Source organism: Carettochelys insculpta, chromosome 7, assembly GCF_033958435.1.
Source record: "Carettochelys insculpta isolate YL-2023 chromosome 7, ASM3395843v1, whole genome shotgun sequence".
NCBI classification, from domain to species: domain Eukaryota; kingdom Metazoa; phylum Chordata; order Testudines; family Carettochelyidae; genus Carettochelys; species Carettochelys insculpta.
The window spans coordinates 23248224-23265730 of NC_134143.1; the positions used below are offsets into that span (position 1 = coordinate 23248224).

General features: G+C 40.6%; 1 protein-coding gene across 2 annotated transcripts in view; it reads left to right on the forward strand.

Moving 5' to 3' along the window:
• Positions 1–14716, forward strand: part of GRID1 (glutamate ionotropic receptor delta type subunit 1) — an 898770-nt gene extending 884054 nt beyond the window's left edge. For both annotated transcript variants that reach the window (XM_074999453.1, XM_074999454.1), the window contains one exon: positions 14288–14716. In XM_074999453.1, coding sequence (XP_074855554.1) covers positions 14288–14716 — 429 coding nt within the window. The remainder of the gene's footprint in view (positions 1–14287) is intronic.
• The last annotated feature ends 2791 nt before the right edge of the window (positions 14717–17507 follow it).

Below are 17507 nucleotides of genomic sequence, written 5' to 3' on the forward strand. Positions count from 1 at the left end.
CACTTCATGACATAGGTTAGGTGGTGGCAGACAACGTGGGAAGGGGAAAGAAGGAAACGGATTGTACAAAGGAAAGGCATGATATTACTTGCTTTTGTAGTATAGACATTATGTCAATTCTACCTTATCAGTAATTTTTTTCACGGTATTTCTGTGAAGAAATATATTTGTATTAATTTGGTGCAGGAATGTGTATGTCAACATTGGAGATGTAGTTGAAAGAAAAGACTATTGTACTGGCTACCTTTTCCCAGCATTTTTTTGCTCATTGTTTCCCCTGCCCCATCTTCTTTCAGTTAGACGTGAAGAGCAATATCAATTTCTTTTTAATGTGATGCAATATGTACCCTTTACATTATATAATTAAGCAAACCAGTTTCTAATTAATTAGATTATCTCTACCAAATAGTTTCAGCTGGCATTTTTTGTGTTTGGTGAACATGTTGACACATTTATTGAAAATACTTTTACATTGAAAACTCATCCAATTTATTTCTCCTCTCAATTGGATATGAGGCCCAGGGACCTCAAATAACGTCAATCTTACTGAGACATTCTTGGTTATTTATTTTTCAAAAAAAATCCTAAGATTGTTTCCACTTACGTGAACAGAAGACTGTGGAAGATTGGTACTACCAACCAGGGTGTGGGTGGTCTGTCTTGGGGATTGCCTCTGTCAATAAGCTGATCTTAATCTGAAGCCAAGTGTCAGAACCAAAAACCAGAGCCAGAATCAGAATGTCCTAAAAGCCATACCTTGGGGTCAGAAGCAGAACAGTCAGAAACCAGGCAGCAGGGTTCAGAAACTCAAAAGAGACTGAAGGCAGGATCCAGAAACAGGGTAGAAGCCAAGTTAGGAACCTGAGAGGAGACCACAAGTGAGACAGCAGTCAGCTGGATCTGTAGCCATTTCAACTTTCTGTATTATGACTTACACAGTGCACCTGGCCCAAACAGAGTCTCTGGAGCTTTTCCCCTTAGGTCCCTGTGGTGGTGGGTAAGGCTCTAGATATCTCAATGCTTCAGTCACTGATAGAAGCATAGGGTGGTGGTGCGGCTGTAGTAGTGGCATGGGAAGGTTCCAGATCCTCACAAGAAGTTTGATTGCAGAACTTAGTCTAGTTCTAAAGACAGACTTGAGGTGCCTCTCTAATTGTATTTAATGAGACATCAATATTTAAAATGTAATCGTGTTTAATAACATACTATATTTAATAAGATACCGTATTTAATAGCATTCAAATCAGCATCTAGCAGAATACATGGAAAACACAGTCAGCATATTTTATGTATACATTAAATGCTATTTGACTAATTCACTTGCCTGTGGTAAATTAACAACAGCAAACATACATCACTGTGTCAGTTGACACATCTGCATGCATATCACATAGTTCTGACTAATGAAACCTTAAAATAAAGAGAGTGGAAACTAATTTGTATTAGCCTTATATAACATAACACATCAGGGGTTTTCCCTCTAAAATATAGCAAATTACTTATATCATTCCTGTTTCTTACCAGGAGCAGGCCAATTTATGGGAGATATTTTACCTATGTGAGCCTGATGGACTGAAATAGAATTATGGGCTTGCAAATGCATTACATAAAGCCAAAAGTATTACTGACTGTACTGAATTCAGGATTTCAAGATTACTTTGTTTGTCATCCTTTGTACATTGTGATTGTCCTCCATTCACTTCTCAGCAAATCACATGCTCAAAAAGTTCCTGTTTGATAGAAATAATACCTGAAATTCCATAGTTGGTTGGAGACATTGATTTCAATTTGGGCTAATTGGTGCTGAGCTAGTAGCGTAGCCCATGTCTACTTGAGCATGCAAACCTGCTTCTTAGGATTTTTAATCAGCAGGGCTTAAGAGTTCATTTTCCACTTATCTGTCTATTTCTGTGGGCCCCATCACATGAATATCTGTATTTTCAGCATGACCTTCTGAACTAAGGAACAGTATCATAGTTGAGGAGCAGGAAGATTGGCATGTGATTTGGTCAACGTCACACAGGAAATATGTGACAGAGGTGGGGATTTAACCCAGATGTCATGAGTCTGCATTCATGGTCATGACCATAGACTCATCCTTGCTTTCTTTTTTCTTATCTTTCACTTGGATAATGCAATTTTCATATTTTTAATTTCATCTTTTTGGTCAAACCTCATTCTTCCATACATTACACAAACACATAAATGATGGTCCATGAATGAAGATTGAGGGCTTGTCTGCCTCCAAAGTCAACGGCTGAAAAAATCAGTTTTAGGTATGGAACTGGCGTACTTAAAAATTGCATGTCAGCCATCAACTTTCTGCATGAGTACAGACACAACCTTCTTGATGTAGCTGTGTCAACCTAACTATTTAGTGTAGATCAGGCCAAAGGAAATTTTACTCTAAAGTGACCTTACACAGTTTTTATGCATACTACAAGTATATTAAGAATTGCATCACTTTACTACTTGAGGTGTAGATGTTTGTGACCTAGAGTTATCAATGCATCCATCATCCCTCAGGATATGTGCATGTTGTTCTTTTTTACTCAGGGACCTTCCCCTCCACCCTTCAATCCAGTGTTCAGAAGTTCTTAAATAACTTTCTAGACATCCAAAAACTTTGGTCTGAAAGTCAGTGACTGCTAATGTCAATGAGCAAAAAAGTATCCAATATAATTACCATGTTGGTCCAAATTCTCTTGACATATTCATGCAAAAATAAAACAACACTCTGAAAAAACAAAACAGTAAAAAAGAAAAACCCTTTATCTCTGCACAAAGACTACCCCTTAAAACTTGCAAGTTCACATGATGGTTGCTTACCACAAATGCTCTCAAAAATTAGAGCTACCCTAGTAATCTAGAATAACGAGTCATAATTAACCATCATTGCTATGATAGTGTTAGTTCTTTCAAGGAATTTCCTGTGAGCACCCTTCAACTCCCTGTCATAGGTATGTATTTTCAGTCAGGCACCTTTAGTTACAGTCACATCTTTTAAGTTCAATTTTATACACTATTTCAAAAACATGCCTTTCCCTTTCCCTTATGTACCTCTATTTAGTGGCAGAAAGAATTAAATTCAAACTGGAATATATGAAGGAGATAATTTGCTTTGCCAGCAAAAATGGTTGGTTAGTTGTTTTTCTCGATCAGGAGGAGAACAGGCACTTTTTTATGGTCATCCTATATACATATATGTGTTTTGCTTCATTTTACTGATCATTCCTTTCAGCTAACCTGCAAGGAATAGAATAATAGTAATGACAATAATAAAAGAAAATGTATTGAGAGAGTAAAATGGAATTACATTATATGGCTGACATTAACATTAATGGCATCTACTAAAAAAGTGTGTGAGCACACGCATTTGAGTATCTGTGTGTGTGTGTGTGTGTGTGTGTGTGTGTGTGTGTGTGTGTGTGTGTGTGTGTGTGTCCAGGTCCCTGGTAAACATGGGGGAGCAGAGCTGCATGCTACCTGGTGCGTCTCCAGGTGGTGGATAGGAGTGGGCCTCTCCTGAGAGATTTGCAGCAAAATAAGAGCACTTTGTCCTATAAATATGCAGCTGTGGATCAGGAGAGACAACATTACCAGAGAGTGATGGGGCAGTGGTTGGCATCTGATGTCCCAGCTAAAAATCACAAGTGCCCGATGACAATCTTGTGGTCTGGCAAATGTATCACCATCAAATAAGGCTACCGCCCCCTCATTCTGCATGAGATGAGGGCCTGGGATACTTCGGTCCCTGGATTATTTTGGATAATCCAAATGGTGTATGAACTATGATTTGGTCACCAACATCCAAGTGAGTGTGACTCCTTACACCACCCCAGGGAAGACAACCTGTCAGAAAATTGCCCACTGCCTTGTGGGTAGGTTTGAGAGATCCAGAGGCTATGGGACTAAACCCAGACAGAAAATCTGGAGTGGAGACCCTAAGGCGGTTAGCAAGGAGGATTTGTCCAGCCTGCTTTCCAGCATCTCCTTGCAGTCGCCTCAGTTCCAAACGTACTGACTTCTGTCTATCCTTTGGATTCAACTGGGGTGACCCAGAAGGGGATGGTGCCACTTGAGCAACACACTTACTCTAAACACTAGACCACGTAAGAGGAAGCCAAATAGAGGGGGAACGCTCCATCCTTGCTGATAGCATGGAAACACACGGGAAGTGGCAGTTATGGGTTATAAGCCCTCCTCAGTTGGTGAAGAAGAGGACACCATGGGTCACTTTCATCAGTGGGAGGAGTCATCATACTCCCCTGGTCAGCTACCTACTGCCTACAGCTGGGCAGCACCCAGTCAATAAGGTGCTGACCCGCCACATCTGTCTTTCTCTTTTGGGGGCATGGCAATAGATCAAAAATCGAAAAGTAGATGTAGATGGTGTACCCAACATAAAATGAAATAATAAATCAACTTGCCTCTGGCTCAGTAGCTGGAATGTGTGGACCATGTGTCCAGGACTTGAATCTGTCTATGACCTTATGAACATGGACTCAATATGCAAAACAGAAGTCATAGACCAGCAGCTACACAGACGGAATGTCAACATCGATGGTCTCCAGGAAACCAGGCTGGCAGATGCTGAGTCAGTGAAAGAAACCAACTACACTTTCTTCTGGAAGGACTTGAGTTCAGAGGACTACCGCCTCTAGAGAGTTGGATTTGCTGTTCGGAACAATCTGCTGAAATCTTATCAGTACACCCACAACTGAATCGGAATGCATTCAATCCTTGAAGCTCTGCACCCAGTCAAGATATGGCAACATCTTCAGTGTCTATGAACCCACATCGGTGTCATGTACCAAAGACAAGGACTGCTTTCATTATAATTTTCAGAAAGTTATCGATTCCTTTCCAGCTCGTGAACAACAGTACATCCTTGGAGACTTCAATACGAGAGTTGACACAACCATCAGTCCTGGCTTGTCTGCCTCAGTCATCACGGTATTGGGAAGATGACCGAAAATGGTCAAAGCCTTCTGGAATTCACCTCTCAGAATCAATTCTGCATAACTAATACTTTCTTTAAATTGAAAGAGTGTCACAAAGTTTCATGGCACCACCTCAGATCTGGTCACTGGCATCAGCTTGACCTCGTACTGATACACAGGAAACATCTCAATGTCAGCAAATTTGCACATTTATACCACAGCGCAGATTGTGACACTGATCACGCTTTGATCATCAGCAGAGTGAAGATCATCCCAAAGAAACACTATAGGACAAAGTAATGAAGAAAGCCAAAGATCAATACCCTCAATACCAGAGATGCGCTGAAATGCTCTGTCTTTGCAGATGATTTCACTCAAAAAATGGAACACAAACCTGACCAATGAACGGTTGATGAAATATGGTCCTTGCTGAGAGAGATGCAATATATGAATGTACCAAATCTGCCTTTGTAACACACAAATTCTCTAGCAAAGACTGAATCAATGAAAATGCTGACATTCTTAGGCCTTTTCTTGAAAAAAAAGACCACAAGGCATATCTGAAAAGCATAAAGAATCCATCACAAAGCACAAAAGATCAACTTCAACATGCAAGATCCGTTCTTCAGGGAAAATCCAGGTGGTGTGCAAACATCTATTGGGCTGATCTATGTTCTAATATACAAAAGGCATCTGGTTTGGGTGACCTGAAAACTGCGTATGATGGACTGAAGAAAGCACTTGGACCAACCATTACCAAAGTCGCCCCACTGAAGCATTTAGATGGACAGGTGATCACAGACAAAAAGCTGCAGATGTCCAGATGGGTGGAATACTACTCAAGTCTTTATTCCCATGACCATACAATACAACCTGAACTTGCCAACCTTATCCCAACTCTTCCAGAAACGTCTGAGCTAGACGCAGAGCCTAGGAGAAACTTTCTCAAGCTCTCGATGCTCTCTCCAATGGAAAATCACCAGGAAGTGACAGAATCCCAGCTGAAGGCCTAAAGGCAAACAAGACTGTGCTCATCCCCTTCCCCTATGACTCACTCCTAAAATGTTGGAGAGTGGGAGATGTCCCGCATGACATGAAGGATGCAAACATCATCACTCTCTATAAAAACAAAGGTGACAAGGGTGACTGTAACAGCTACAGAGGCATCTCTTTCCTGAGCATCACAGGAAAAGCATTTGCCCCTGTCATTCTCAAAGGCCTGCAAAAACTCGCAGGTCTGGTCTATCCAGAATGTGGCTTCAGGTCTTGCAGGTCAACAATGGACATGATTTTCTCTCTTTGACAGCTACAGGAAAAACGCAGAGAACAAGGAAAGCCAGTATTCACAGCATTTGTGGACTTAACAAAGGCATTTGACACAGTCAGTAGATCAGGACTATACAGAGCATTAACCAAGACTGGCTGCCCACCAACCCTGCTCAAGCTCATAATACCCTTTCAGGAAAACATGAAAGCAACAGTGCAATATGATGGATCTACATTGGTACTGTTTACAATGACCAGTGGAGTCAAACAAGGGTGTGTTCTTGCTCTTACCCTCTTTGGCATATCCTTCTCAGTTCTACTAAGTTGCACATTTCAAAACTCACACCGTGATGTGTTTCTCCACACAAGATTAGATGGCTCTCTCTACAACCTGACTAGATTCAAGGCCAAAACTAAGGTCAAGAAAGTCCTAATTCAGGAACTCCTCTTCGCAGAGGGTGCAGCTCTCGTTGCTCATAACGAAGACACGCTACACTCACTGATGGATTCTCTGCCCAGAGCCTGGAAGTTGTTTTCCCTTGACATAAGCGTGAAGAAAACTGTTGTATTCACTCAAGGTATACCTCAGTGACCTAATGTCATTCTGGATAACAGCCCATTAGATATGGTTCAACAATTCTGTTACCTTGGATCTACTGTCACCACAAATCTATCCATGGATGAAGAAATGAACATCAGAATCAGGAAGGCAGCTACTATTTTTGGCAGACTTATGAAACAAGCATAGAGCAATCCTAAGCTGACAGTGAAAACAAAGATACTAATTTACCAGACGTGTATTGAGTATCCTGTTATATGGATCTGAGACATGGATCAACTACTCAAACCAGGAGAAAAAATTGAATGGCTTCCATCTTCACTGCCTCTGCAGAATTAGGAATATCAACTGGCAAGATAAAGTTTCAAATGCACATGTCCTGTCAAGATGTGGCATAGGGCCAGCCTCACACAGATCCTCAGCAGCAGAAGACTATGCTGGCTTCGTCATGGAAGAAGAATGGGTGATTAACATCTTCCCAAATAGGTACTCTTTGGTGAACTGTCATGTGAGGCGAGAACAAGAGGAAGACCAAAGCTAAAATTCAAGGATATATGTAAAAACGACATGAAAAAACTCAGCATTGATCTAACCTCCTGGGAATCTACATCATCAGATCGAAATACTTAGTGATGATTGCTATGACAGGGCACATCATCCTTCAATAGCATATGTGTAAGAAATGCAAAAGAACTTCATCTTAGAAGGAAAAAAAACTCTCAGAATCAAGAATTCGGAAATAGACTGACATGCAGATATTGCAAATGACTGTGCAAATCCAATACTGAAGGGATAAGCCATGAGAGAAGCTGCAGACTCAAACACTGCCCATAGGTCCTCACCATGACTGCTAACCACTGTGTCGCGAGATGAGAAGTGGCCATAGTGTGTGTGTATGCATACAGCTGTATATAAACAGTACACATATAGCTATTTAGTGCATGCATTGATGGCAGGAAACATCAGTGTAGACAACATATCATATACGTATTAATTGCAAAAATCTCTGGATAAGTCACTGTTCCAGCCTCCAAGCAGGCAAATCTGGAGAGGGTTTATTCACCTTTGGAAACAAAATGAGCGGAGCTAGTAACCAACTTCAAGTCTCAGTCTGAACTGCTTCTATGTGTTCTGCTCTTCCCAGCACCGCTGCTGAATGTCCTGCTTTATGTGGCCACAAACCTATTAAAAGTCTTTTTGTGATGACATCATTACACCAAACTGCAGACAGGAGCTGAGTTGCTCACCCCTGCCCATTCATACACAGTGTTTCCTGCCATCAGCCACACCATTAATTTTTCTTCACAGCCTCCCTTCAGATAATTAGTTCAATGAAGTTATTGAGCAGCAGTTATTATTCATTATTTGCCTTACTACTATAAATCCTAAATACCAATGAGGTTGTGTCACCATTTTGTGTGGTGCTGTACAGATGACTTTTTGACTTTTGGTGCACAATTAAAATCACAAACCATTGGGAGATGCAAAAGTTAAGGATCCAACAGCAATATAAACCCACCATATGGCCTGTATGATAAACATAGACATATATAAAGTGTAATACACAGAGCCACATATTTGACAACTACAGAGAGGGAAAATAGTGGCAAGTGTAATGTAGCCGGATTAAAGCAGTTAGCATCTCAACTTTAGCAATCCCTGGCTTTCACCATCTGAATTATAAACCTACCATTTCATTCACTCATTTTGTCCATTTAATTTCCTAGATAATCCTTAGAGAAAAAGGAGACAGCAATTAGTCTTGATAAAGTTTATAGTTTACAAGGTCTGTTTACATTGTTAGGGCAGCCTGTAATTTCTTTCACTCTCATTAGGGCTGAAGTTGTGGGCATCCTTGTTTCTCCATTAAAGCAGCACCATTGTCCTGGTGCTTTTTGCCAGGCTGTGATTTGGGGGAACTTTGCATTTCATGGGAGTTAGACTGCAGTGCTAAGAAGCTGAGCAGTTGGATAGGCATAGGAAAGTTTTGCTGCAGGATTTGTTTTGCTGCAGGATTTAAGAGCTCTGCAGGAGCTAGCAGGAGTCCCAGGTGGTTTAAAAAGCGCCATTTGTTGCCAGTAAACCTTGCATGCTTCTCCACACCCCCAAATTAGCAAAGCATTTAAGTACATGCTTAACTCCATCCCTATTAAGTAAAGCATGCTTATTTAACATTGATTTTAATGGGACATAAGCATATATTTAAGTGCATGGCTGAATAGGGATTGTTTGAAAAATTGGCCCCTAGCTGCATATACATGTCCAGGCTGCCTGTCCACCAATGTGTTGGTTAGTTATAACTTATGGACATTTTCATTTAGGCCAGCTCAGTCTTCTGGCTTTAAATGCTATTATCTTTACCTTATTTTTTTGGAAAGAAATTAGCACATTTCATCTTCACTGATCACTTTTTATGTGCCAGTTTTGAAGCTTGGTTGGTCAGTTGTTTTCTAGTTGTTTCTCTGTAGGGAAAAAGAAGTAAGCAGAATTAAAAAAATGGAAAAATGTGTCCTGTTTCATCCTTCAAACTCAGAAAGGCAGAACTAGTTTTTATTGACCTTTCCACACAAAACACTTCTACTTTAGAATAGAGCCATTGGGCACAGTACCGGCCTATTGATTTCGAATGGCCTGGATTTCATACCTATCCTATGCTACAGTTACACTAGCAAGATTTGACAGCAAAACCTTGGCTTTTGTTGACAAAACTAGTGGAGTGTCCACACACAAAATGGGATTTGTCGACAGTATCTTGACAAACCTGGCACATTCGCTGACAACCTTCTGCCTCTTCTAGTTGAGGAAGACCTCCCTTTGTCAACAGGTTCTGTCGACAAAAGAAGTGTGTGGATGCTCGGAGGGGGGGCAGAGGGAACTTCTCTCAACAGACAAGGCATCCAGAACAACAGGCAACCCTGTCTGCTGTGTTTCTGAATGCCTGTTTTGTCAAGACAGCAGCTGGGCAGTCCGGATACTCTGTTGATAGACCTGAGCACTCTTCTGATTGGCTTTTGTGTATGGCCATAGGCTATCAACGTAAGTTTTGTTGGGAAAGTTCTGCTGACAGTGACTTTGTTGACAGAGTCCTGTAGTGTAACGGTAGCCCTAGACTTTTTCAGTCTTTTAAGCGAATGGAACTGCAGAAAAGAAGGGAGTTTGCTGATCCTTATTCAACTATCCAAATTGTAGCTGTTTCTGTGCACGTATCTAAAAAGGACATTGTGTCTGATCCTCTCTGCTTGAAATCAGCATGAACACCTGCAGAATTAAAAACAAATGAGTTGCAAAATGCAAGCCTTTCACCTATGCACACTTTCACAAAACAGCCTGCAAAATTAAATGTGTTTTATACTATGTCATAAAGGCAACCAATCTCAGACTCTGTCTGACTACTGAAAATGTGAGTTCCAGAGTACAGTATCACAATAGGTCCCAGGTCCTAATATGTGTGAATTAAGTTCTCCTGTACTGAGAATGCCCTGTTTGTTGCCTCTAGAGGTTTATATCTGATAAAAGCTAAGCTGAATAGACAAAAAGGAATAATTTGAGTGCTGATGTTCAACTCTTTTACTCTTTGTGAGATGATCACATAAGTTTTGAATTTATTCAAAATTCTAGATTAATCACAGTTTTGTTTTTGCTCTTCAAGTAGCTCAGAAACAGTCTGTTGCACATGTTAAACTTTATCATTTTCATACTGTTAGCTAGTTATCCTGATATTTCTGTTCCAGACTCAGGTAACAAACCAGCACAAAATTAATAATGAATATTGTACTAAAATGCCAGCAATCCATGTCTGTGTATATTTTTCTTTAACATTAATTTTATATTATCACAAGCAGCGATCATGAAAACATGAACAGATTATGAACACAGTAAAATTAAACTTTATTTTTGAATCTGAAAACATATTCATGGGAAAAAAACATTTCCAGAATTCTCTCCACTCTAGTTGTGCATCTGTTTAGTCCAAGAACAGTGGTCACTCAAATAACCAAACCCTCAGCTATTTAGACTCAAATAAGGAACACCTTTCCCTCAGATGAACAGGGGCAGTTCATGAAGCATTGATGTAATAAGCTCTCTGCAGTTACCATAGCTGGGCAGGTAGCTCATGATGGCTATGTCTACACTAGCCCTAGAACTTTGAAAGGGGCATGATAATGAACCTAACTGAAAGATGCTAATGAGGCACTGCCGTGAACATGCAGTGCCTCATTAGCATAATGGTGGCCATGGCACTTCAAAAGTGCAGCTTTCGATTGAGTGCAGTTTGTCTACATGGGGTTCTTTTCGAAAGGACCCCACAAACTTCAAAATCCCCTTATTCCTCTTTGGTTATAGGAATAAGGGGATTTCAAAGTGTGAGGGGTCCTTTTGAAAAGGACCCCCCGTAGACGAGCCACGCATGAATGACAGCAGCACTTTAGAAGTGCCATGGCCACCATTATCCTAATGAGATGCTGCATAATCATGGAAGTGGCTCATTAGCATCTTTCTATTAGGTTCATTATCATGCCCCTTTCGAAGTTCTGGGGCTAGGATAGACATAGCCAATATGTTGAATTAAATGAGGCTTGCAAGTGACCTTCTTCAATAGCCCCAGATAGGATGTGTTAGTTCCAATGAATACAACTTAGGCAGCGGTTGCTCCCTCTGGCTGTAATCAGCCAGGCCAATGACCATCCCTCCCCCAACCACCGAGCCCATTTTTTAAGTTTTTAAGTCACAAACTCTTGCTGCTTCTTTTGAGACTTTGAATTACAAACCCTTTTTCCTACCCAGCTAGTGCGTATGTCAGAAAGAGCACATAATAGTGTAATGCTGATGTGTTGTCTGCCTTCATGAAAGACAAGAATGAGAATTCAAGTGTGGAAGCCATTAAGCGGGTTTCTACGCTATTGAAAGTGCGGTAGGTAGCTTATCAAATATAAATAGGGTATGTTCTGCGTCTGCTTTAAAGTTTCATTTCTATTGCTTTTGCTTAATTTGAGAATGGATGACATATATAACTGATGTGCTAGAAGAAAAGATGTTTTTTCTGAGTACTCTGATGATTTTGTGAAGTCAGGCTTTATTTTCACTTCTCTAGAAGCACAGCTGCAAGTGTTTGGCATGCCAGAATGTGGTCCTGATTTAAAAAGAAATAATAATGGAAATGAATAGGACACATTCTATTGACCTCAAAGGGCTTTGAATCATATCCAGGCTTTTATTCTTTAAATACGCAAAACTCCCAATAGAGTCAATGGGAGTTTAGCTTGAGGTAGGACTCCTGGTTTGAGGCCAGCAATGTGTTCAGATTTGCTGGCCTTTGGAAAACCACCAAGTCAGTTATTACTTGGCAGTGTATAGTTGTGCTTAATCCAAGTCACAAAGTTAGTGTTTGACAGCACCATGGCCGACAGCCAATGCAGGCCCCGGGAAAAAGTGAGGCGGGAGGGTGGCCTGGCTCTGCACCCCAGAGGGGCAGGGTCAAAGTCAGAAGGGCTGGGGCCAGGTGTAGTCACCATTATTGCTGCTGGGCCCATGGTGCTGGGCCACACAGAGTGGCACTTCAAAGGAGCCTGGCACTCCAGCTGCTGCCAAAGTAGTAGCAGCGGCAGTGATTGGAGCTCTAGGTCCCATTGAAAGGCCAGGCCCTGGGTCAACTGCCCCCTTTGCCTCTGCCCCCATTGGCAGGACTGTATAATAGTGTTTGGAATCCAAGTTTGATTTGGGCTCAAGGCTCATTAAAAGATGCCAATACAGGCCAGTGACAGCTGATTGCTTAATCACTACTGTGTAATTGACTCAAATTCTCTAGTCCAGCTGAAATTTGCTTGGCACAGGACTGACCAGAGGTTAAAATGTGCCATATATTTTACCCTGGAGGTGCTTATTATGGGAGCTCAATACCACTTTACATTCTAGAATAGAAGAGGAATCTTCTAGTATCCAGAGTTTTGGGCATAACAAATGCTTTGTTCCTGGGCTGCTATTTCAATGAACTCAAAATAATCAAATTCCGTACTTTGAAAACATTACATGCTGTAGAGCTGCTTTATGGGAAAGGAAGGTGCATAACATTACCACTTACATTGCATACTGCCCTCTGCTAAAGCCCAAACATACGTCACTCTCGTGCTGGCCTTCACCGTGCAGTTTGTTACTTTTCATTGTACACATGGGAAATACAGATGTGATGCAGTGTGCAGCCAATTTTAGCCACTGGCTTCTGCTTTACAGAACAGCGCTCCCTTTGTATTTGTAGCCTGGCAGCTGCAACCTGCTGTGATGCTTAAGCTGACAGTCCCTGAAGGGGGCATCATGTAAGGCAAGCTCAGTGGAAGGCCACAACTCCAGAGCTAAGTCCTTCCTTTGTTATGAACCAGGCTACATTTGTCAACAATTTGGTGTATGTTAGCTGTTTTCTTTAGGACTAAAATGGGGGGAAATACGTACTGTGAGCATGATCTTCCAAGCCTTTCCCACAAAGTAACCTCAAAGTGAGTCAGTAAAAGGAATGAGCTGCTGCTCCAAGTAGCTCACATGAACCTCCTGAGCAGTGCCTCTTTTTTGTGAAGAAAAAGAGGAGCTGGTACTCAGATGGCTCCCCATCTCCCATCCCCAGCCAATCACATGGCTGGGGTTTCTGAGGTGGCGGTACTCAGTACTGGCAAGTTCCAGCACAAAAAAAGCATGGCTCCTATGCGTGAGTCACCATTGGTGGAATGTGAATATGCCCAGAGATTTGGTAAGCTTCTGGGCTGGGCTCTTTCCTGTCTGAAAAAGTATGTGGTTGTATCTCCTTCCCACCTTTGGCACCAAAATAAGCCATCACTACAGTTCTGTGAGCCTCCTCGCTTTGCCGATATGAGAAATGAAATGTCTAACTGTTTAGCTTAACTTCAATGAGCATCTCAGTTGGGGGAAGGGAGAACTCATTGGCCTGCTAAACCCAGGGTTGTGAGCTCAATCCTCAAGGAGGCCACTTAGGGCAAATAGATGTCAAGAATGGTACTTGGTCCTGCCAAGAGGGCAGGGGACTGGACTAGACTAGATGACCTCTTGAGGTCCCTTCCAGTTCTAGGAGATGTGTGCCTCTCCAATTATACCATCAGGTAGTTCACTCCTCCCAGCCTGTGCTACTGATCCAGTTTCTCTGACATCTTTGTGTCAGTTACACTAACTCATATATGGGAGTTGGGATTTCTTCATAACAGTAACAGCTGGAAATTCAAACATTGCTGAAAAGTGAGGTTCTGGCAAACAAGATGGTTGCCTGAGGGAGGTGCTGGTGTGCCATTCTGCTGTGCTGTGATGCAATCAGAGCCCTGGTTTTGCCTCAGAGAGCCAAGGGTTTAAGGTGTTCAGTTGCTGAGTGTCACTGAGTTGACATTTTTTTCTTGTATCCATTTTTAAGACTGAGCCTGCACAAGTCAAATTAAATCAGTGAATGAGTAATGGCTGTAACCACACTGTGGGAAGAGAGAAGATTTTATTATTTGTACTGATCCCATTGCTTTTATCTCCACAGGATAAAGAAGTAAATTTGGAGCAGGTCCACAGACGTATGAACAGTTTAATTGATGAAGACATAGCCCACAAACAAATTTCTCCGGCATCCATTGAAATCTCGGCCTTGGAGATTGGTGGCATGCCCCCAAGTCAGACCCTGGAGCCAGTACGTGAATACCAGAACACACAACTTTCTGTCACCACCTTTTTACCAGAACAGACATCTCATGGTGCCAGCAGGACACTCACTGCAGCCTCTGGTAGTAACCTGCCATTGCCCCTTAGCAGCTCAGCCACCATGCCCTCTATGCAGTGTAAACACAGATCACCAAATGGAGGACTGTTTCGGCAGAGCCCAGTGAAAACACCTATCCCAATGTCATTTCAGTCTGTGCCCGGGGGAGTCATTCCAGAAGCCATGGAGCCTTCCCATGGAACGTCCATATAATGAAAACAAACAAAAAAACCAACCAGCAGAGCTTTTTAATACAATCAGTCTGAAACAAAAACAAAAACTTTTACATTGTCTTGTACATATCTGTAAATAACGAAAGAATGAAGTGGGGTAAAAGTGTATTTTGAATATTCCCAATTTTCAAAGTCAGTAAAAAACAAAAGAAACAAAAAAATGTATGAATGACTTTGTAAATTTTGTTCTATATGAATAAAAAGGCAAATTACTTGTGATCGTTCTCAAGTGCCAAAGAAGACCTGTTACTGGGACTGAGGGCAGTTTAAAAACTAATCATGGATTTCAATGTTTGTTCCTTATTTGTTTTGTTTTTGTTTTGAAAGCAGTACAGTTATCCATTTCTCCCTGTAAAATTAACTCACTCAGCACACTCTTCTCCTCAGTAACCTATTTCATAGTCATGGTGGCAGACAACCGGCTAGAAAAATCTAACAGCAGATACTAACAAAGCAGTAATAAATGTTTTAAATTTGGGTTCTAACTATAAACAAGAAACCAATAAACAAAGCAACAGAATTCTTTCCTTCTAACAAGAATCAAGTTTCCACACAGTTTCTAAGTTGCTGCACAGCTTTACTTGTGTTTTATGTGCTGTGTGGCTTTTTAAAATTTAAATGGATGTGTTTGTTATATATATAAAATATATACATATGGTATATATATATATATATATATATATATATATATATATATATATATAAAATGTTTGATAAATAAGGTTATGGGTAAGGCTAATAAGGAAAACCTGAGGTCAGTTCTTTCTTCTGTTTACAAATTAAAGTGGAATGGAACCAATTACTTCAAGGAATAAAACAAGACAAAACTTTGTGTGATAGCAAGTCAATGAGTGTGTTCCAGTGACTACAGCCCTATAGTATGATTTCTTTCTTTATGTTTCAAAGACTACTGCATAGTGGAGTCAACATTACCTGTTGAAGTCATATCTGTGAATGACAAAACTAAATTCATGACTATATAAGCACAGCTTCAATTTTTAAAATGGATTAGTTTGAAAAGAAACCTTTTATGATTATGTCCGTAATCTTTGTGGAATCAGTTATCAAATGCATCTTCTTCTTTATGCTATGAAACTCAGTCAATGGAAAAAGAGAGAGTAATACGTATAGTCTTAACATCTTGTCTGCGAACATTACCAATTCAGTTTAAATGAAAATTGCAAAAACATTGTTTCCTTCCCAAATAGTGGCTACAATGTTCAGGTAACTGGGGATTTTCTTCCTTTATGTTGCTCCTGGGCAAACATTGTCTTCTGGAAGTTGAATAATTTAGTAACCTCTCAAACATGTCATAATGGAAAGGCTATTTCCATTTATAGCTGGATTTCTACATTGTGTTAGCATATGATCATTTGGCAAAGGCAGTATGACTGGCTGCAGTAAAGTCACTGCCTACAGGAGAACAACAAGGTGACTGAAAAAAAAGAAAAGAAGAATGCAGCCATATTTCCAAAAGGGAGTAACAATATAGTTTATGCTTTTGGAGAAGTAAAACGTTCGATGTATTGTCTGGTATAATGGCTTACATAGTTACTGAACTAGTTGTGGGGTGATAACTATCCCAGATTTTTTTTTGTTGGCAGTAAGGAATGCTGTGCATTACATGATTAAGCAGAAGCAAAACAATAGAACTGAATCACACAGTGATAATAAAACTGCCCAAATGGAAAAGTGTGCTTAGAACACCACTTTTTAACTAAGGAATGTTGACAATTTGCTGATGGAAGTATTCCAGTGGTGATAAATTCCAGTATCTCCAGTCAAGCTGGATCTTGGGGTGGACAATAAAATTGTACAATCTAGCACATTGTACTTTCTGCGTGAAACTAATTGAAAATAAAGTTCGTCGCTGGATTTACACCAGTGATAAATTTGGTCCATTTAGATTGCCCTGCCAGCACCCCAAAATTTTTTTTTTCATAAGTACTTGTAACAAGTTATGAATATTTTCAGTGAAAATTTTATGGAAATTATTGTTCACTTACCATGTGTTCACTGCTTTTAGTATTGGCCATTCTTGGATGTATATGTATGTATGAGTTAACAACAGACAAACATTGAAACATCTGTTCCAAAAGTTTGTCTTACTCTCACCTTCCTGGCCTCTCTTCCCTGAGTTGCATAAAGCTTAAAGCTTCTTAGGACCAATAAGTGTGATCCAGAAGAAGCCACCTTTGCTGTCCCCTGATTCTGAGCTATGTGTGTACATAGCTGCATCCCAACCCTAAAGACTCCTTCCATTTGCAATGCCTGCCAATGATCCCATGAAGCAGTTGGGAATAGGCAGGTGCTGCAGGGACACCCCAGCCATGATCATTCTCCTTGGCCATGCCTCCAAGGAGCAGGGATGAGATAGGTACCTACTATGCTTCATGAGACAAGAGGCTCCCTAGCATTGATGGCTGTAGGACTTTAGGGTCATAATGAGCAGGCACTGCTATATTATAGTACAACCATAATGCTGCTGTGTATCTGAGCTAACACTTGGACTAGAATCACTGCTATTAGCCAATAAGAACAGAAAAAGTTTTCTAATCTGCTTTGCTTATTTACACACGAAGGGCCAGACACACATTCTCCCAGTAAAGCTCACAGTGACTTTGCATATTACTGAGACTTGTTACTTTCCAAAAACAGAACTTTTATTAGTCTATTTTAAATAATCGTAAATAGTTTAAATTTAACTACATTTGTAAAATAAAGGTACAAAGTACATTTTGGACTTTATGAGCTTTAATTTTTTAGATGTT